At 33.2% G+C, this 23,042-nt stretch overlaps 1 protein-coding gene across 1 annotated transcript; it reads left to right on the top strand.

The window, feature by feature from the left end:
* Nucleotides 1-8,395: 8,395 nt before the first annotated feature.
* LOC133174029 (uncharacterized) lies at nucleotides 8,396-17,482 on the top strand. Its single transcript, XM_061309070.1, has 3 exons — nucleotides 8,396-8,725; nucleotides 16,907-17,019; nucleotides 17,270-17,482. Exons 2-3 carry the CDS (start codon nucleotides 16,960-16,962, stop codon nucleotides 17,480-17,482), a joined length of 273 nt encoding a protein of 90 aa, XP_061165054.1. The 5' UTR covers nucleotides 8,396-8,725; nucleotides 16,907-16,959.
* The last annotated feature ends 5,560 nt before the right edge of the window (nucleotides 17,483-23,042 follow it).

The raw sequence follows: 23,042 nt of genomic DNA, 5'->3' as shown, positions 1-23,042 counted from the left end.
GCCCCCATTCAATTACAATTGCAGATGAATTAAAATACAACAACACGGGATAGAGCAATACTTTTTTTTAAATGTATTGTTGCGTGAACAGACAAAAACAGCGATTAAAATTCAAAATGATTTTTATGCACCAGTGTTTGGAATTAAGATTATAAAAGATCAGTAAAGTAATCTTACTGATTCGATATAATTAAAAACATAACTTTCCATTAATTAATAGCTCTTTACAAAATTGACATTATACGCGATCACAAATACTAGCTTTGTTTATGGCCACAGGTGGCTAGTACACTGGTGACCTCGATCAACAGCGTGGGATTCGCGCGTTAGGTTACATAACTAAACATCGAGCTGAACATGGAGACCGTAATATGCATACAGCTAATGATCGTGAATTATTCAATGCATACAGTTTAAAATCACTTACAAAGTTTGTTGTAATAATAAACGTAGAAAGATAGATTTAATATTCTCCGCTTTTGAACACTATTAATCTAATTTAAAAAAGAAGAAAAGAAAGACTAGTTGTAATAAATAATTTAATAGTGAACCATAAACCACGTTTTAAACCTTATTAAAAAGAAAATTAACATTAAATACCGCAGGGTATATTATTGATAGCAAGTCTGTTTAAGTTATACACATGAAGAGGTCTAATTTCCTTGCCGAATGAATAACGTTACCTGTTTACCTGTCCTGCTTTCTAATACGTATTACGCAATACCCATGGTATACTCGAACAAAACAACATTTTCATTAGATCAAAAAGGTGTAAAAGAACAATTTTGTTCCCAAGATCCAGATCGAAATATTTACCGTTTTTGAGTTATAAAGCAAAAACTTTTAAGGGCCCAAGATCCCTAATCATAGGGGCCAGCCCCTTTTAAATAGTATAATATGAAAGCCCTTGCAATTATGCACAACTTTTGTTCTACATGTCTTAACAAAATATTTCCAGTTTTCAAGATATAAAGGAAAATATGTCAAATTTTTTGCTGTTTTCCGCGTTCTAACTTTTGACCCCTCTCTAGCGCCATTTTTAATGCAAAAATCAAAAAACAAAAACCGATGTGCACAACTTCAATGCTTCCTCTTTTCAATTTCAAAGGGTTTTGTGCTCCAATTATAACCATTTCTGAGCCTTTGTCTGGAAATCGGAGGCATGCAAAATTCAATCAAAGGGGAATAACTCGTGAACAGAAGGTAATTTCCGAATTGTATTACGGTATTCTGAGAGTGTTTTGTAAAGTCTAAAAGCTCTGAAAATTTGAACAAAATCTGTTTAAAAATGAGGAAGATATGAAGCGTCAAAGTTGGCGTCTAGGAAAAAAAAAAAAAGAATAATCTTAATCATCACAATCAGTAGAAGGTCTTCCGTTGGAAACGGAAGACCTTAATAATCTTAACCATCAGAATCAGTAGAAGGTCTTCCGCCTGGAGCGGAAGACCTTAATTAAGCTACATAAAGGGGTATTTGATACGGATTTATAGCAAGATAATTATCCCAATTGGCAGTTCACACCTTCGCACGTGATGGTTTGTGTACACTACACAATTATCAGAAGGTCAAGTGTCAAACACAGGTGACGTTTTCCAGTGTCTCGCGAGCGAGAATGAGAGGAAAATGGCGGCATTTAGCGAGAAATTCAAAATACTGTACAAATTTTCATATTCCGTGAATTTTGGTGTCCCGCCGGTACATGATGAATGGGCTCGAAAAACTGTACATTTTGCGTACAGCCGGTACATATCACATGTATGTAATTTCCCATTTCGTCATCTGTAACTACAAACCCAACTTTTAAATAGCGACTTATGTCAAGAGTTTGTGTGGAGTTCCGAAATCACAAAACCTTGACATTGTGAGGATGTATATGTATAAGAGTTACTCCTTAAAATGAAAAGTTATGGAAAATTTATTGTACCTGATAAAAATTTTTTAGTTGTTCTGCACAATATATCCAAATATGTTTTATGGTGCGATGTTTGGACGAGCACAGTTGTAAAAAATTGACATAATATATTACTGCGTGGATATCATCAAAAAACTTTACCCTTATATCATGGCTTACACTTTTAATTTTGATCCACCTTTGACATCAAAGTGCACGAAACTGTCTTTAGACTGTGACTTCACTTGATGTGGTATGTATTAAAGTTGCATTTCCATAACAGAGTCTAAATAGATCTAGTGTAATTTTTTTTAACAAAAGGCTTTGTTTTTTTTTTAAAGAGTAGATGCAGTTATTTTTTGTGTCTTTTAAACTCTCTGCAAGAATCAACTTCAATAACTGTGGTACTGCTATTCGCCATTATAGCATGGAATTATGGTACTGTAGCAAAAGAATTCTGGGAAAGTTTCTAAATTTGCTTGACAAATGTGTAGATTTCATTCCAAATTTCCTCTGTTCTTTCACATTAGTCTATAAAGCTCGCTTCATGAGCAGCAGTGGCTAAGCATTGCTTGCTGTGCTCACTATTAATTAAGCATGATAATATTATGAAGATTATACCCTGGTTCAATTATTATGCTTCCATCTTAAAAAATATTTATGCCCCGCCATGAATATGGCAGGGGCATATAGTGTTTGTCATGTCCGTCTTGCGTCCTTCTGTCCTTCCGTCTGTCCTTCTTTGACACTTTGCATTTAGCTCTGTTCAAAGCCCAGTTTCAAAGAAACTATCCAAGATATTTTTATCAAACTTCATATGCTGATAGATATTGATGAGAGCTATGCAACTGCATCAATATTTTTTGACCTTGACCTTTCCTTTGACCTCATTTTTCTTAAATTAGTGTTTAGCTCAGTTTTAAAGATACCATTCAGGGAAGTGTAATCAAACTTCATATGTTGATACATACTGATGTAAGCTATTCAACTGCATCAACGTATTTTGATCTTGACCTTTCTTTTGACCTTGACCTCACTTTTCTTAAATTAGTGCATTTAGCTCTGTTTAAAGCTCAGTTTGGAAGAAACTATCCAAGATATTTTTATCAAACTTCATATGCTGATAGATGTTGATGAGAGTTATGCAACTGCATCAATATTTTTTGACCTTGACCTTTCCTTTGACCTTGACCTTACTTTTCTTAAATTAGTGTTTAGCTCAGTTTTAAAGATACCATTCAAGGTAGTGTAATCAAACTTCACATGTTGATACATACTGATGTAAGCTATTCAACTGCATCAACATTTTTTTACCTTGACCTTTCTTTTGACCTTGACCTCACTTTTCTTAAATTGGTGTTTAGCCCAGTTTTACAGATACCATTCAAGATAGTGTAATCAAACTTCATATGTTGATACATACTGATGAGAGCTATTCAACTGCATCAACATTTTTTGACCTTGACCTTTCTTTTGACCTTGACCTCACTTTTCTTAAATTAGTGTTTAGCTCAGTTTTAAAGAAACCATTCAAGATATTTTTAACAAACTTCATATGCTGATACATACTGATGAGAGCTATTCAACTGCATCAATATTTTTTACCTTGACCTTTCCTTTGACCTTGACCTCACTTTTCTTAAATAAGTTTTTAGCTCAGTATTAAAGATATCATTCAAGATAGTGTTATCAAACTTCATATGATGATACACACTAATGAGAGCTATTCAACTCCATCAACATTTTTTGACCTTGACCTTTCCTTTGACCTTGACCTCACTTTTCTTTAAATTAGTGTCAAACTTCATATGCTGATACATACTGATGAGAGCTATTCAACTGCATCAAAATTTTTTGACCTTGACCTTTCCTTTGACCTTGACCTCACTTTTCTTAAATTAGCGTTTAGCTCAGTTTTAAAGAAACCATTCATAATATTTTTATCAAACTTCATATGCTAATACATACTGAATTAACCTTTTCAACTGTATCAACAATTTTTGACCTTGACCTTTTCTTTGACCTTGACCTGACTTTTCTTAAATTAGTGTCAAACTTCATATGATGATAAATACTGATGTAAGCTATTCAACTGCATCAATATTTTTTCACCTTGACCTTTCCTTTGACCTTGACCTCACTTTTCTCAATTTGTGTTAAAATGTTACATTACTAATATACTCTCGGCCGGGCATTCATGTCCTATGGACATATTTCTAGTTTTTGAATATTTTGTCTATTTTGAAACCTGCACATAACTATTCAAAACTACCCAGTGTAACATTGATTGATTTTGAATAGCACTTTCTTACAAGAGACTAAGATATATATGACCCACTGAAAGTATTTTCAAGATTTCATTCATTGGAGAAAAAGGATAAGAAATACTGGTTTGTATGTTATGTATGCTGAGGTACCTTGAGCATTGTACTTGCAATTTGATACAATGTTAGTGATATGATGTTTGACATTTAAAAAATAATAAATAGATAGAAAACCCATTTACACATTTTAGTGGGAGTGAACAAGAGGGTAGTTGCTTGTAAACATGAAACATAAGGAATCAGTGGGTGGGCTGGGAATATGTGGTCCCTGTTTTTTGGGGGTTTTTTAACATTATCTTTGCGTTTTGTAGATTTCAAAGAATGAATAGAACTAGAAAATGCTTATCATAAGTCTAACCATGATAATGAAATAATTTAAACTTTATAAGGTCACAGGATCTCCTAAATACTCTTATTAATAACAATTGTACCATCTTTCAATTTTAACCATGTATCTGTCTTCCTCATTTGAAATTTGCTTTCAAATTGAAATTCTGTGCCATTGTGAATTTTAAAATATTTTCTTCATCATATATAAATTATTTATATATTATTTTTGTTGAATATTTTTTTTTTTTTTTTGCTTCCATTCATACTTAACCTTTTAAATAATTGACTGGGACCAGTCAGTAATTAGATAAGATGTGGGAGGGGATGTTTACTACTGGATTTATAAGTTTTAGCAGAATCTATAAAGGGTTCATGACATCTCTGGCATCCATGTCATATATTTCTTTTTAATGTGTACAATATGATGTCATACATACACAATCTTCTACTGTCTTCCACCCATTTGTCTGTCATTAGATATGCTAAATCTAGATAACTTTTAACAGTAAAGTGCTCCTGAGCCACGACCAATGTCAATTAAAGTATTGTGCCTGTGCTACTGGATTGAGAATCTGGTATTTCTTAGGACTTTACTGCACTTTGAGGAAGAAACTTGGAATCACAGTTATCATTAGAAGTAAATCTGAGAGGTATTTACTTAATCTTTAGAATGTTTACACCAGTTTAATAGGCTTTGCTCATCTTATTGGCAATATGGCATAATGAAGATTTACAGCAGTTCTCTGTTTATAAATAACACAATTTAGTCCACCAGCAACCCCTCCTTCACCTTTAACCACTTCATGTTGGCGACAGGGTGATTTTGTTTTACTTTGTTTTACGGTCAGTTACCTTGTGTCACAAGATTAGTAACATATGGTGCACTTGATCTTGCACAATAATTTGCTGACAAAAGGCAATAAAGATTTCATTCATAAATAAATCTTTAAAATAATATTTATAATTTTACAGGTATAGTACAACCATATTCTACTTTATCTTAAGTACTACTTGAAACATGAGAAATAGAAGAAAAAAAGTCAATAGAGCTTAACAGATCAATGTCAGACAGTGCCCATGATAGCTTCCCCTGTACTATATACACAGAATGGAGCATTAATCATGTACTATTATGTATATAGAGAAAAACATTACAAAACCTTCACATTTAGTAGACTGAGTTTGCTTCATTTAAAATGTAATAATTTGCCCTTCTGTATTCTTTAAAAACTAGATTACATTAGATGCGATTTTTCTGTACATCGCTTATAAGACCTTGACCCCAACATTCATATATATTTCATTCATATATATTTCATTCATATTTGCTAGATATTTTGAGTCTAAAAATACATGATGGGTGATGTATTCTTAGGAAGTATTATAAACAGATAAACATAAAAAAAAAGTTCTGCCAGGATAAAAAAAAAAAATGCTGGTTTCTCAATCTGAACATCTTTCACCTTGCACGGTTGGAAACTTGTCTGATATTGGATGAAAATTAAGATTAAAAAAATCATCACAATCTCCTCCAAATATTCCAGCAGCAACAGATTGCAGCCATAAAATGATTGGCAGAGATTGGGGATTTGTTTGGTCAAGTGCTCTATGATATATATCCTCTTTCTGTGGGGCAGGTGCCCCCAGTGTAAGCAATGGTGAAGCATTGGCTCTCCAAATGAAAAACTTAGTCTGGCATGAAGTTTGTGGTAAAGCAATAAGCAGCTGAATGGTTTGTCTAATTTGTGGCTGTAGTTGGTGGGTTTTATGAGATAAGGAGAGTAAGGTTAGAAGCTTGGAATCCGTTGGTGATGATTGACACATTTTCAGGTAGCACCAGTTCCATGTCTTCCGTGTACAAAGGACAGGTGTGTTAGTCCACTGGTGTCTCTTGTGTGCAAATATCCACTTTTTTTCAATTGAACTGCATGTGAATCAGGATTATATAGAATTTTAGAGTGAGGAGTTGAAATTGAACAACTACATCTTAAAAAGCTGCTGGATTAAAGATGAAGAGATCATATGATAGTGCTGACTGATCTGTTAATCTGATAGGTATGTCACTAGAATGAGTACTTACTTTTATATATATATATATAGTGTACATTATTTGTCTGAGGGTTATGGGATATTGAAGTATTAGAGAAAATCTCATTTCTTCAAATAAGAAATAGGATTATTTAAGTGGAAAAACTGAGTGACAAAGTGGCTGGAATTCTGCTTTTTCTTTGAAAAATTGTACATGACCTACAACTTTGATTAATGGCTGATCATGTCTATTCTTATTGATATACATGTACATGTATAATATGCATATAGACAGATTAACAATTTTCTTAATTCATGATTTGTTTAACTTTGGTGTTGTGTGAAAGGTTTAATTTTCCATTTGAATTAAGCATTGGTACATAAAGTCCTATTAATTAATAATAGAATTGTTGCTTATTTTAGTACTATGGCTAATGTTGTTTATTGAGTTTTTGTGTCTAACATGTGTCAGTAGTTTTGCTTTACAAACTAGGAACCAATTTGATAATTTTATATAAAGGAGTGCCAAGTAAAACATATTGAATTTTTTACCCCACTAATGGTTTCTTTTATTCAGTATATGTTAATCAATTAATAAGCATTAGCCAGAGAAAAGAATCAGGTAATTTGCAAGTTGATGATCTAGTGTGCTGAATGTATTTTTTGTAAAGTTAATGCATCAGTTTATTGCTTACTTGCCTTACAGTGGCACTATAGAGAGATAGAGATCTTTAGGAGTTTTGTTTTACAGAGTCAAGGAAAAAATGTTATACACATTGCTGTTCTGTCTCATAGCAGAATTTCATGACAGATAGTTTATCTTCCTAATCTTTTTGAAGTTTTTTAAGTGACTTTAAATGATTTTCTTCCCAGGGGTTAAATAATTTTAATTTCATTGTCTTTTCTAGGTCCCGTCAGATACTGCAGTATGTAGATTTTGGAAAGAAAAAGATCTTGTCTGCATTGAGGAGGTAAAGTCTGAAAATATCTGTAAACAAAATACAGGATTTGTAAATTAGAATTTCAAAGACTGGCAGAAAATAAAATGAAGATTGGCTTTTTAAAAAAAAAAAAAGATATATCACCTTGTGTGCATTGAGTATAAGCTGTATATATTTGGAGGTAATACCAAAGTTATAGGAAATTGTCTTCTGAGGTGGCGAGGGACTGATATCAACTGGGCAGTGTTGGCGCCCCTCTTTGGATTGTTTGTACTGTTTTAATCATTTAATTCCCAATACTGATAAGTTAGACTGTGGAGACAATCAAACTGACCTTTACTATTTCACAGAGAGGATACCATGGAGATATGATTTGTCAGTAAAATTGTTCCCTTTCTTTCTGACAAACGGATTACTGTGCTCATTACACAAATTTACCTGGAAAGAAAGTAGCGCATAAGTGTGTGCTTTTTGAAATACCGGTACTCTCTTGGATACACCTCTGCAGTGTTATGGAACAAGGTCAGATTCTAATTTAATTAGGCTGGTTTTCAAATATGTGTAAAGGTAGGTATAAGCCTAATTATCCCTGTTTCTTAGCATCTGTGAAGTGTTGGAAGGCTTGGAGTGTATCGATCAGTTGCAGAAAAAAAAAACAACCTTCAAACTTGATCAAGCAGTGCTGTGTTTGACAAGCACTTCTTCTTCAGAGGGGAGTTGTTTTATAGAAGTTACAAGAAAATTGATTTTCAAGTGTGGTCTTCTATAGGACAGGAACATCTGTCTTTGTTGTGGCAAGTGTCCATTATAGCCATTGTCCAGCCAATGATGGGCTTATTAACTTCTAACTAAGCAGCAGGGCTTTATTGTCAACATAGGTACAGCATCAGGCAAGTCCTGGTCAATGCATGTTATATAATGCAGTGGCAAAGCTACATTTTGATGTAGCCCAGTGTAAACATGACTTAGGTGGAGTCAATTCGTTTAAATTTCAGAAATGATTGGAGTTCTTGAAATCAATTGCACAAACTGTTTACTGTATAGAATCAAGTTTGTAAAGTTTTTAATGAAATTCTATCTATTTCTGCAGGTGCCCTTCAACCAATATGGATTAATCAACCGAGAAGAACTTTGTGCTTTTATTTTTTCTTATGCTGTTTGAACTCCTTGTAACTGGACTAAGTTGGACTCTTTGAAGAAAAGTACACAGGTTAGATGTTGGCATGATTTCATAAAAATTTTTCAAAATTTATATATGTTTAAATTTTTCCCCCAGTATTGAATTGAAGAAAACATATGTTAAGACTTAGAAAAACATTGAAAGAAATTATTTACAAGAAATAATGAAAGTTTCAACTTGAATTTTCCCATGTATAATACTTCATGACAATTTTTATTAGAATTCTTTTATCTTTGAACATAATCATTATTCTTCTAAGATTAATTCAGTAGATATACTTATGGGAAGTGATCTAATTGGTCATTTCCTTATCAACTTATTTCAAGTGTATAGACAGGTTTTGATAATAACTGTAGCAAGTGCAGCCCTCTCTATGTTCAATCTGCATGTCGTTTGATTAAAATCACATATACAAACAAGAAAGCATTCATTTTGATATCCCCTTCTTGAGAGTTCCCAGGACATTGGAAACATTCTTGGAATTTTCATTTCCAGATGTGAAGACTCTTGACTTAAAGAGTATCACATTTTTTGTCCTTGAAAATGCATTAATTTATTCAATTATAAATGTAAGCTTCCATGTACTTGAGTTGCACAACAAGTAGTTATACATCATTTGATATCAGTAGTGGAAAAAAATAGCATATTTTGCAAGAGAAAAAATTATTCTAATTTTTAAAATTGTATTCCTTCATTAATTTTGAAAATATTTGTACACTTACATATATGGTATAAATAAAAATCAGGCCATTATTTTGTGAATGTGCACTTAATTTTTTAATCTTTGGATTTAGGAAGTTGTCAAATGGAATTAAATTTTTGTTTTAAGAGGCCAGGTGAATCAGACACCGTTAATCCTGTGAGGTTCCATATGGTTCTGTCATAAAGCCAACAAAGTACTTAATATTGCATGCCAAAGCAACTGTTCCTTTCTATAATATGTTCCTTTATGAAAGAGAGCAATTATAAACTTGGCATATGTAAGAAAATGAATCACAGGTATTTAGAATAAGTTCAGGTTAATTAGCCTTCAATAAGAGGTGCTTTCTGTTTCCAGCCACATCTCTCTGATTTAATGTAATGACCAGGTAGGTGGAAGGGGTCAGACTCCAGTTTACACCTGTAATTAAGGTAACAGATCAGGTGAAAACTGTGTGGATTTGGGCTGCTGGTACAGGTATATTTATTTGATACATGACGTGTCATATTTCCCATTTAATGTGACATTTGTCATTAGTATTTTTCCTTTACCTGATAACAACATATGATGAAATATAGCTGCACTCCCAGCTGTGTTAAACAGGTAGGAATAAAGACTTAATTAATGGGCATTAGTTTCCTGCTGGTTTATGGAGCGACTGACCATTACAATACATTACAAGTGAGAAATGATAATGTACTCTATGCTGATTCCTTAACGGACAAATTAAGATGGACATTTCTTTGTTTCGCAGGTCTAAACATATAAGTAAGTACAGTATTGTCTAGTAAAATGTAACGATATCAATCTCCATGATAGATCAGGTCAATGCAAGAAAAGTCAATGTTTTCCAATAAACATTTAGGTGACACTTTCTTTATAAAGGTCTTGTGTGGTGGGCATTTAAGTCTTGGCCATTTATCTGATCATTAAACTTGAATGACCACACTATGTCAAACGTAAACTATCTCAGATCATACCTTAATGGAGGCAGAATACTGTTTGTCTGATAAACATTCTTACACCTCAAGTTTGATAAATATCTGATAGCTGTGGACATTTTGTCTGGGTCTTGGACATAGGGTTGGTACTAAGCTTATATAGTCATTCATTCTGCCGAGTAAATACATAGATATCTGGAAACTGGCCATTATAAAGTCTGTATTTAGTAGATTGGTGTTGTAAAATCATTGGACTTTATCTCCAATTTTGTAAATATACATATAAGTAAGAAACCTATAAGGTCAAGGTCACTCAGGTAGATAAAGGGGGCCCTAAAGTCAGGATTTGATGTAATTAATTTGTGCTGACCCAGTGCCTATAGCTTGGTAATCCACTGTCAACAGTATACCAGAAAGATCTACTAGTAAGGAATGGATTAAACATTTCTAGTGCATGCACTGTAAGTATCTAACTTATCAGAATTACATTATATCAAAGAAACAGTTCTGGAGAATATAGAGCATTATACTATATATTAAGATGGATAATTTTTGTTTTTCACTCATGCACCTTTGATTTACTGACAGGTGAACTTAATATGTGCATGTGGATTGCATTTCAGTTAACCTTCAGTTCAATGATCGAGGTGTCAAAATTAGACGAGGGCAATTTTGGCATGGTATATACTGCATTTATTTGTTTTATTAGAGTTTTAGGTTTGCTTAGAATTATTTTCTTTCAAAATGTTGAACTATTTTAAATAATTTTGCTAGTTAAGCTTGACAACTGTGGGAGCCTAGGCAGGTGTTTCTGTGTGCATGCAGACATGCAAATGTTATGCAGGTGCTAAGTACATCTATTCATGTCTTGCTTACTATCTCACTAAAGATAATGCCACGACAAGTCTAAGTATGCCATAAACTGGTTGTTAATGCCCATCAAACAGATAATCTTTTCATTGATCTTGCATATTTCTCTGTGATTTTGTCATGTAAAGTGTTTAACCTGCTTTTTATACATTGTAAATGCAGCATTGCTATGATATAGAGTTGTAGATAGAGAAATTAGCTTGAATACCATTCATTCAAGAACTGGTTGCAAGTTTGGAGGAACCAGTTTTACAACAGACAGGCTATTTCAGTTCAGTAGCATATGGATGAGGGCAATTACACCAGGTCTTGTTTACACGTTTTTTCCTCTACAGAACCACTTTACCCTGAAATTGAAAAAAAAGTTGTTTTTACAGGGGCAGAATCAATTAACAGAGGAAAATTGTAAAAAATTCCTGAGTCTTTTCATTGAGCATTCCCAGTTCTTCTCATGAATAGTATATTTCCTTGATGTGTGAACAAATCGGTTTTTATTTCATTTGTACTTGAAATAGTAAAGAGAACTGAAAATCAAGTACATTAAGATACAATTTTGTTAGCTTTTATTCATTTGCAAATTGAGTTTAAACATTAGATTAATTTTGTTTGGGGGACTATAAGAAGTGAATCAATATCCCAGTTACAAGACAGAACCTTTCATTCTTCCTGTAGTGGAATATTTGGAAATAATGTCTTCCTGAAATACAACACAGAATCCTTCAATTATCATTCTTATGGCAGAAAATCACCAAATTGACAAATATCAGGAAATGATACAAGTAGAGATTTCTCTGGAGATATTTTCTGGGTTTTTACTCTCTGTCTAAAACAGTGGTTTATAGGAAGCCCAAGACCACCTCAGTTGTGGTTGTATAGGTGTCAATGTCTTATCTGGAAAAACTTCTCATTAGTGGCAATTCCTAACAGATAAAGTTCACAGAAGTCAATTTCTCTAGAGTACAGGAAGTTTAAAAATGAAATAAAAATAATTAAAACATTGCGAATCAAGTTGGAAAGAAGTCTTGGTTTGTCCTTAGAATTTGTGAGTGTAGATTACTGGGATATTTATGAATTAACTTGGGAATTACCAATAAAAGTTGACCTGGCAGTAGCAGAGGGCATCAGTGATCTACTGTTAAGATAGGTAGATACTAGTAATCTGAATGAATGAAATTGACCTCTGGCTGCTGATCCTGACTGATACTCCCCATCTGATTGGTTAAGACTGACCAGAAGGTGAAGAGCCTGCAAAGCAGTAGACAGCCAGACTGGTAATTGACGCATTACAACACCAGATTTACTAGAAAGTCTTTGAGGAACATGTTGTTTCACTGTGGGGTACCTGTCAACAGTTATCTTCCCAGGAAATTTTCTGATTCTTGATGAAAAACCAGTTTTGAGGTCCGACCCTGTGGGGACTCTCTGATGAGGCAGGCAGACAGAGAGGGGATGGAATTATGATTTGTTGCTTTACTGGAATTCTAATACCATATTGTCCACTCACACCAATGTCATGTATTGTATCACTGACTCATTCCTCCTTCACTTGCAGTCACTTTTAGAGTGTATTTCCTGGTGATTTTCTCCTATAATTTGTATTAATGATAGTCTAGAACCGCAATCTCATCCTTCTTGATGGACAGATGACCAATAGTCAGGCAAGTATTAGCATAAAATCTGAATTTGATGCATTTAAGTGCAGTGAATTTGGATGGTCCGAGATAATTTGATTATCTTGTCTTTTCCTGGGAGATTTAATCATCACTGGTCAGGATAATGGCTTGGTGTCACTTCCCTGTCATTTTTGTCATTAAGTAAAACAATACTGTATATATATTGTATAAATGTTAATATAAAATATCCTAACTAGGCATAACTTGAGTGTTCCAAGGAACGCATGTGCTGCCTGCTTTGTAGCTTCATTTAAAGATATAAATAAATCTAAGTGTAGTTAGCTATTTATTTACTACATGTACTAGCATGATAGTTCATGCAGAAAAAAGCATCCAGTATAAGACTATGATAGAATCTGACAAAGAAATAGTATTTAATTAAATATCAGTATGTGTGATAACTGAATAACATACTGTTTAAAGTTCAGTATCATGAGCTCATAAACATGTATAAATGCTAATTATCAACACTCCGCCTCTCAAAATTCAACAGACTTAAACTGTTCGGGGTATTTTTTGCAAAGTAGGTCAAAGGTCAAGGTCAAATGAATTGTAACGCTGGTATTTTTCATGTTTTATGACAATCAGTGCACATGCTAAATAGCATAGACTTACCTCTTAAATATCTAAAATGTGCTGTATATTGGCACTATTTAAATTTTTTGTAATTTAAATTAGGTCAAGGGTCACAAGGTCAGTAACCATGGAATTTAAAAAAGCTATATTGCCATGCAATATATATGCAAAATATCAAGTCCATATCTCTTACAGTTCTTTAGATGCAAGGTGTGACAGACAGACAGACGGACAAACAGACAGAAGTCGGGTACAGTGATTCCTAAGTACCACTGCTCTGCAGGCAACACAAAAATGGAAATCAGATGGCAAGTAGGATCTTGGCCTGACCATGAGTGAAAATGAATATTTTAGATAGTAAATCAAAATTTCAATGTAACAATGTTACCAACAGGAAATGGAATATGAGGGACACTTGTTAGTTTACATTCCAATGTTCCTCAGAAACCCTTATGAGAGCTTCAATTTAATGTGCCAATATGCAATGCAAAACATCTTGTCATATTGATACATCAGGACATTGTATAAAACTTTGAAAAAAACATCCTGGGTATTAATTGAGATATTATTTTAAAAGAATTAATGTTTCTCAGTATTAAATAGAAATTAAACAAACATTAAGAAGGTAACTATAAGAATCAAATGAAGAAATGTATGCACACCTTCAAGTTCAAGTCCTTGTGTTATGACATTGTGCAATACAGAATTTGATGATTTAATGTCTATATGTTTTAATTATAGCTTTGAATCTGTGAAATTGTATTATGGAGTTATGTTTACCCATTTATATTTGCCAATTCATTCACAAACTCATCAGTTGCCAAAGATTTCTATAGTAATGACATAAATATGAATTGTTACCGATTTACTATTTGCTAGTGCTAAGATCGGAAGTTCCTACAGATTTCAGGTCAGTGTATATCATGTTATCAGACAAAAACCCTGAATTATCTCCCCTTCTGATGATTATCACTGGCTAACTCAGCGTGAAAACGTCACAGTAGCCCAGATCACATAGAGACCATGTTGTGAAGTTGTTTTTTTTTGACTGACCTTAGCTTAATATTCTAGATCTGCTAGTTTTTTAATATAATAAATATCATTGAATAATATGTACTAGTTACCTTTCTATATTTTAATTCTTTGGTAAAAATTGCATGTCTTGTGCATGTAATGAAGAAAAAAGCACTCAAATAGGAAATACCTTTCAGGTATATTCAATAGCATTGAAAACCAAATTTCTTTTGGCAAGTCATTTTTCCAGGTGCAAACCACCAATGAAAATGACCAAAGATTTTTAAATTACCTGTATGTATCATAACACATTTCATGACTAACGCCATGATTGTGTTTTGTGTAGTTAATACCTCAACATTTTCAGTTCAATTTTCTCAAATGACAAATGACTTTTTAATGTAAAGGGCCAGAAGTTTCAAATTTTCAACTTGCATAGCAATATAAATACTTAATTTGAATTATTGAGAATTTGATATTTTAGCACCTGCCTTTTGCCATTGTTTTCTTCACCTCTCTAACTTGAAGCCAGTTTCCATAACCTTCAACAACTTAAAAAATCTATGGTATATTTTCACACTGTAAAGCACTCTGATACAATTTACATAGATTTGCATCAGCAGGTAGACACCTTTGAAACCTACACAGCATCTGTACTCAATATCTATCCAACTGAAATAGAAATGTGGAAATAGCCCAGTGGTGAATCTCCCCAATTCGTCTGGTCTAAAAATGCAGTGGAGCTCATTTTCAATAATTGAGGGTTACTCATTTCCTGCAATTCATTGATTCCATGTCTCTAAGTTAGCCTGTGGGTAGTTTAATTATTTCTAACATGGAATAAGACAAACTCGCATGCACATCTCTTGTTTCCTGCTCTCGACTTGTGATAATTGCTATGATGCATCAGGACCGTAGGTAAGTTTAACCCCAGAAAACGTCCTTTAGGAGGTATTCTGATTAAAGTTTTGTCCCCATCAATATCCTATTGTCATTTACCAAGCATAAATCTTTGCCTATGCTTCAGTCAATTTGCATGACAAAAAGATAAATTTTAGTTTCATTACCAATTCATGACAAATTTGAGAGCTATTGTATGTGGTAGGGTTTATTTCGATGCTGTTGTCATTGGTTTAATTACAATTGTGTAACATTTTGCATTCATTGATCCCTTGTCACATCATCCATTAAGGTTTAATAGTAATAAATACAGGCAAGCAGATATAAAAGTCTTCTTAAGGTTTGTGTTTTACTTGATCCACTGAATTCTCAAAACTCAAAACAAAACTCACTGGTAATTTGAATTGTTGATTTTGCATTAGTTCTTAAGTCCTTGCATGATGACAGTCATTGAAGATCTGGGTTTACAGCAGAGAAGTCAAATAAATAATGGTCTGTGATCATCTAGATGTTCATTGCCAGCTTGTGAAGCATTTTGCACAAGACATTATCATAGCTCATCTGAGAAAGCTATCTGTGAGCATGAAAACAGGTGTTAAGTAATGTGAGTAAAATAACCAGTGGTTTAAGGTTATCTGCCTTGGAAAGGTCCCATTGATAATTTAATCATGTTTAGTGGCTGATTAACAAAAAAGTTTAATGAAATTGTCAAAGATCAGTTTTCACAGGGAGCCTCATGGCACAAAGAAGGCATTGCGTGATCGAGTTTACTTGCTGTCCATTAAGATGATATTCTCCAAGGAGTTTAAGCTGAATAATTACAGATACTATGTTAGATAATAAATGTTAGCAAGTGTAAATGAGTACCCACAAACAATAACGGCTGGTGGGACTTTGTGAAAGAAAACATTTATGTGGTATAAACTACGGGATTATTATGAGAGAAATCGGAAACTTGACTCCTCTGTTTATGTAGAAGGATAGTTTACTGGAGCTAATTTTGTAAACCTTTGACAGAATGAAATGTTTTGAAAATACAGTTAAATTTCAGTAACTAGAGCACCAATATCTCAAATACCAGGGATATATTGGAGTGATTTGGAAGTTCCAGCACTTCTCATTTAAGTAATTAACCCTGAATATCTTTGAATCCTTGGATTTCTTGAAGTCTTTTTGTGGTCCCATTGAGTTCAGGATAATGTTTGACAGTATATGAGCATTTTAGCTGAAAGCTGGATTGATCAAATAATGATTGCTCAACCTACAGGCTTGGCATTATTATTATTTGTGATACATAGTCATATTTGCATTTGCTAAATTAAGAAAAAAAAATGTTTTCACTCAATTAAATTTTTGATATCTTTCCATTTTGTTATTTTGTTTTTTCTAATTTTTTTTTTCACTGCAGTCTTTTCAGGGTTTTATCCTGTATTTTATTTACAGAAAGCAAAATAAAAATTCAGTGAAAGAATGTGGTATTAATCATTTTAATGTATATTGTTTGTGCAGTTTTGAGATTATCTTTGAATTTTTGCAGATTTGTGACTTTATTGAGTGTGCTATGATGGAGGCGTGACTAAGGACAATGTGATGGGAAGCCAGACTATAGAGGATTATGCAACTTTTGAGTTGTATCTACAGCAGGCACAGGTATATATAAGTACATCAGGTATCCCAGGTAACCAGAAAAGTAGAATGATACTCCAAGATCTGGAAAATGTTGTAAATGAATGCTGCAGTATAAACTCTACAATATGTTTAAGCTTTTCTTTAACCATTTTAAATGGAAACAAGGTACAATTGCATTAGGCAATGTTTTACATCCTGAGCAAGATTTGTCCTATAGGTAAATACTTCTTTGTGAGATTTTTTAGCTGTATCAGTTGTTATTGGTTTGTAGGAGGATATTGGGCTGTGCCTCAGTGGTACCACCACCCCTGTGACTCCCACAGGAGGAGATAACTGTTTCCTGACCAGTGGCTATGTGAACAATCACTCCTGTGATTGCCAACTGACTCCAGAATTAGGAGATGGGGACCCCACCCCTGTCAATAGTCCCTGCAAGGGGGATGAGGAGGGCGAGGTTTGTAATCAGGAGAAAAGAACAGAATAACTGGTGCAAATATTACAGATTATACGAACAATATCGTGACTGTGTGCACATCCTCATACAATCAATATACCTGAGTCCATTATGATAACCTTTGCTGAAGAGAGCTGAAGTAGAAAGTCATAGTTCTTATAATTTATGGTGGTTATAATTCTACATGGTAATATGATGGTGAAGATTTAATTTATTTGCCTTGGCTAGCTATGCGATCCATTGATTACTTGCAATACTAATAGTTTTTGGTCTAGAGTTTCTGAAATATTCTTATTTTATCATGAATAAAAGATCCTGACTAATAAATAAAAATTGCAGGAGGATTTTGTAGAGATTTGCATACCTGTGTGTTCTTATTAGATAGTGTGAAAGAAGGGCTATACATATGGGGGGGGGGGGGGGCTTGATTTAGTAGTCATTTTGTTTGGGAACTTTTCTGGTTGCCACACAGACTTTGATGAATGGTTAGGTGTATTATTCTGAGAGTTGATTTCTGGTTGCCACAGAGCCTTTGATGAATGGTTAGGTATATTATTCTGAGAGTTGATTTCTGGAAGCTGACCTCCAGGGGACTGCTTCTAATGAGTTTATCTGATACCCACAACAACATGCAGCACCTGCAGCCTGTGTAATTTGATAAGTCTTCTCGTCCACTAATTACCAATCAATACAGTCCTTATTGGCACCAGTGGTTTCTGAGTCTGACCAATAAGTCACAGGATCAAAGTCTTACACTGTAGCAGTCTTATCTTAATCATTGCTGACAACAATTCAAGCTATACCATTATCCCTGTCCATTCTGAATTATGGGTGTATTAGCTATAAGCTTGTATTTTAATTTCCTCTTATATGGATGTAAACAACCAGTTTGGGCAAGTTATTTTATGTTGTTTGGCAGGAAGTATTATTTATTGGTCAAAGACTTTGTTCTTTAGTCAGTGCTGTCTTGTTGCTTTCAACATATTAATTTTTTCATAGAAAAAAATCTATACTGATGGACTAGAGAGAAAAGATTATGGATGCAGGCTAAATGTTTCCATGTTTCTTAACTGGTTAAAACTAGTATACAGTAAATCAGACGTCTCTAGTCTTGAGGGCTTAGTTTTGGTCTCAATTTGTAAGCGTAATTCACCCCACCTACCCTAATTTTAAGATTACTTGTAGTTTTTTGGGGGTCAGTTATGTAAAGAAATGCATTCTTTTCTTAGGTACCTGTTACCTGCATTGGAGAATGTGCTGTGTAATCTGGCAATAAAAATATCAAATTACTTGTATCAGGGGAAGGCTTGACTTGATCCCCAATCAGCCTTTAAAGTTGTGAAAAATGTAGCTGAATTGAGTTTTGATAAGATATTGATTATAGGGTTGCTGGATTTTGGACTCTAAAATGTTTCTAAATTTAGCAAATTCAAAATTTAGTTGGAATGAAAACTTTTATTAGGTTAGGAAATGTGACCTACTTCTAATATACGCTATCTCCCCATGTTATCTAATGTTAGATAACTTTGTATGAATTTGTCATAAAGAGATTTGGCCCAAAGTCTCCAAGATGGACAGTGTGTCTGCAAATGTGTTATAATTGGTACCAAGTACCTAGGGCTTACACTTCTCTCAAGATTGCAAAAGTTTGGTTTTCTTTAATACCTTGTTTATACTAAAAAATCATCAACCTCCAAATTCTCACTGCAAACCCTGGACTCTGTGGAGCACAAATGCATCTATATCATTAGAATGCATAAAAATCATATTTTGCTACTTTGTGTCATATAGCTATGCATATGTAAACTAAATGATTAAATAAATGAAATTGACAAAATCACATTTAATATACAGAAAATGATTTAAGATATGAAGTTTAAGATTTTTGCAAGAATTTTTGTTGTTTTGGGGCCAAGATCAATCAACGGTCTTTTGATGATTGCTGTTTGTCATGGTTACATTTAGATAGATTGAACTGTTAAGTTCTTTAAATTACAGGTACATGTGTTGCCATGGTTTATGAAACTGTCTAATGTGGTAAATTCAATTAGAATGCTATAATTTCTCCTACAGTTTGGGCCTGGTCTTAATTAAACTTGGTACCCCTGGAAACTGTCATGAGATGTATACCATAGTTCTTTGAGTTACTTTTTTAATGTTTCTGGAAGGTGTTTAGATGTCTATTAAGATTAAAATAATCAGTTAAATACATTTGTAATTGTATTTACTCTTACAGTTTTTCATGTTGACTTGACACTCTTTAGGTATTAAGCATAGTTACATGAATTAATTAAATAAATTTTGATGAAATAAGTTGCAGTACTCAGAATAGAAAAATCTTTTTAATTCTTTTTAAGTCTTTGGCTATTACATGTACTGCAGTTTTAGCTGAAATTTGGTGCAAGTAGACAATAGCAAAATGCATAATTTTGTGAATTGTGGTCTGAAGGTATAAATGAAAGGATAGGTGTCGTACGTGATAAACCTTTGAAAGGATTTTACAGGTATTTATCTTGTTATGGCTTTTCTATAGGATTTATTGTTGACATGAGAAAAACTAAATGTTCAATAATAACAGAGAAGATTTAAATTTCCAATCCAATTTCAGATATACCAAAACATAAGTGTAATCTTATTAGGTCTTTTTTACATCAATAGAAAGCTATTGGGTTGATGTAATGCATATATTTAAGGGGGTCTTGGCTTTATAAATTATGTAAGTACGATATTTGATAAATGGACGTTTACGGTATCTTGAGCACTTCATGAGTTTACAAGGTAAATTAAGATTTTATTTTCTCTTATATTTCACATGTTATAAACTTAAGATCTATAATTTATCCTTTTATTTTTTTTTCCCCTCAGAAATTGAGAAATTTGTTGATTGTTTTTTTTGTTTTTTTTCTTAATTGAGTCTGCATTCTAGTTCAGTCTTCAGTGTTTGATTTTAATTGTGTTAGACATGGAGTATTTTGTTTCATTGGATAATGGACACGAAAATGTCCTAATAAGTTCAGATTTTATGTTTAGTTGCACCTATTTGTCCATACATTATTTTAATGGTAATTGAACATCGGTTAAGCTTCTCTCAAGGATTTAAGAACCAATAATATTTAACAGAGGTAATCCATCAAGTGTTTTTTTTTTTTTTTTCATTCACATTGAATCTTGTATATTTTTGAATGAGATGTGAATTTGGTCAAGGAATGAATGACTTTTTCTTTGACACACACAGCAGAGAGAGAAAAGTAACAAAAAATGTATTATTCTAATGTATTCTACTTAAATTCTGAAGTCTGACAGTTACATTGTGTAAAATTAAATAAAAAGTTGGTGTATATAAGATTAAACTTTTTAATCTGAAGGTTCAAAAGGTGATTTCAGGTTAAACTTTAGACCTAGTGATTTATATTTTTTCTTCTTTAAACATGCAGTTGTGAATTTTGTACTGAGCATTTGAAAAGATTTCTTCTCTTTTTTTTTTGGTCAAGGAATTTTTAGATCAGTGATAGAAATTTTTAATATATTCGATCAGTGCATATTATCTATTCAAGATATATTACTAAAGTCAGGTACTCTTCACACAATTGCTCCGAAGAAAATAGTTCCATTCATGATCAGTAGATAAAACATTACAACAAATATTAAGAATAATCATGTATATTTAATACGTTAAAGAAAACAAAATTAACGTTAAAAGATTTTAAGAAAATCACTTTTTCCCCAGAAAAGCAAATAAAAAGTTTTCATATTCCTACGCTCGCTGCCTCCTCAGTCTTTTTCACGAAAATATATAGGTCACACTTCGATTGATAATGATAAATCTTTTCACCAATTATATTACTGTCATGATTATTGTTCGTTAATTGCCGTATATTTTCTTTTGAGTTAGAATGTTAATCATTAACTCTGTGTGTGTGTGTTTTTTCTCTCTTTTTTTAAATAACGGAATGGTTATTATGGCTAAACACTTCTCGGCAAAGCAACGTGATTTTCCGAGCTCGGAAAGATCTTCGCACGTGTGTAGACCTAGGCTATTTGGTCTTGCAAGAACAGGTGTGTGCACCGTTCCCTAGTGACGCTTAGATCAGTAGACTGGGTATCAGTACTTGCTACGGACATAAAGAAGTTTAGAACTATACACCAGTTTTATCAGTTCATAACAAGTGCAGGTTTTTTACTCAAGGTGAAGCCCTAGACTGGGCTAGAGGGGCTGAGTTAAGGTCATCGATCTTACACGAAAATGTACTATTTTTGTAAATAAAAACATTTCTAGAAACAAAAATGAAGTTTATCTTCAAAACGTCTGTATATTCAAAATCAGTATATGGTGGAGGAATATTCAGTGATGCTCCATAGCCGCAACCGATCTCGCGCTTTCCTTTGCGTTTAACAACGGCCGTCAATGCATCACTGGACGAGTTCATTGATTACTCTAAAAGGTGACAGGTTGGAACATCTTTAACATCTGCCTATACTTTGAGTGATAGTACTTTTTAATAGCACAAAATTAAAAAAAATAAATTAAAATCTATCCTTCATAGATCTAAAGTTTTGTTATTTATGAAAATGGGCTATCTTTGATAATCCATAACGGCTTGAACTTGATTTGAATTTTTTTTTACAGAAGATTCTATCATTGGAAAGTTAGATGGTACACATGTAGCACAGGCCCATAGTACGCGGGATTTTTTGGGAGTCCCCCCCCCCTTTCACTTTGAAAACGTTGCTATAGGCCTGTAACATGCTATTTGGATTAAATATTCCTGAAAATGAGTGAGGCGTTAAATACATTTTTAAAATTAAACGATTAATTATATTTAGTTTATGTTCTATGTGAAATTAAAACTACTTTTATGCATGTGCAACTTTGTGATAAAGTCACTACATGCATGTAACATTATATATGTACATGCAGTTTGTTTCCTACTATATGCATATTTTATTCAACAAAAGATGTTGAAACTCAGTAGCCTAAATATTATGTCATTTTAGGATATTTATGTATATGGCACTTTTATAGTTGACTTTCTACAGCTTGAGTATCTCTGACGTTTTGTCAGTAAATACTTGTTTTTTTTATTAGAAATCATATCTGAACACAATGAAAAGTCGAATAAATTAAAAGTCGAATATCTTGGATATGGGGTAACCCATATCTATTCTTGTTACCTGTATTGGGAGAGTTTAAATTAGGTCATATCTAGAAATTGAAGTTGTTTGACCTGAAGGCATGCTAATCAAGTCCGTGGTTGTTACTTAAGACAAATCTTAGTGTACCTAACTGGAACAAACAAAAAAGAAAAAAAAAATGGAGTTGCATGATTTTGTGAAATGTTTTTTAAAAAACTGCGGACTTTGTGTACTGCCTTAAGGGATGTCGTCACTGGTTCAAAAATGATGTTATGAAAATGGATCAAGGCACTCTCTGTGTGCAGGAATACCTGTTGACAGAATACCTGAAAAAAAATCTGAATGGAGCACAGCTTACAATACATTGGACTTGGATGTTCTTTTTTTCACCAATTTTTGAGGACACTCTGAGGAAATGGTAGATTATGTGAATGTATTCTCCAGTCTAAATATTATT

Source organism: Saccostrea echinata, unplaced genomic scaffold (assembly GCF_033153115.1).
Source record: "Saccostrea echinata isolate AGI-Se365-2 ecotype Australia unplaced genomic scaffold, CSIRO_AGI_Sech_v1 ptg000057l, whole genome shotgun sequence".
NCBI lineage: Eukaryota > Metazoa > Mollusca > Bivalvia > Ostreida > Ostreidae > Saccostrea > Saccostrea echinata.
The sequence above is the reverse complement of the archived record's forward strand: the minus strand, read 5'-3'. Positions and strand labels throughout refer to the sequence as shown.

Bases quoted from the DNA above. Each gene is read 5' to 3' on its own strand.
- LOC133174029 (XM_061309070.1), top strand. From the start codon at position 16,960: ATGGGAAGCCAGACTATAGAGGATTATGCAACTTTTGAGTTGTATCTA. The intron at 17,020-17,269 runs GTATATATAAGT...ATTGGTTTGTAG, and splicing joins TGTATCTACAGCAGGCACAG to GAGGATATTGGGCTGTGCCT.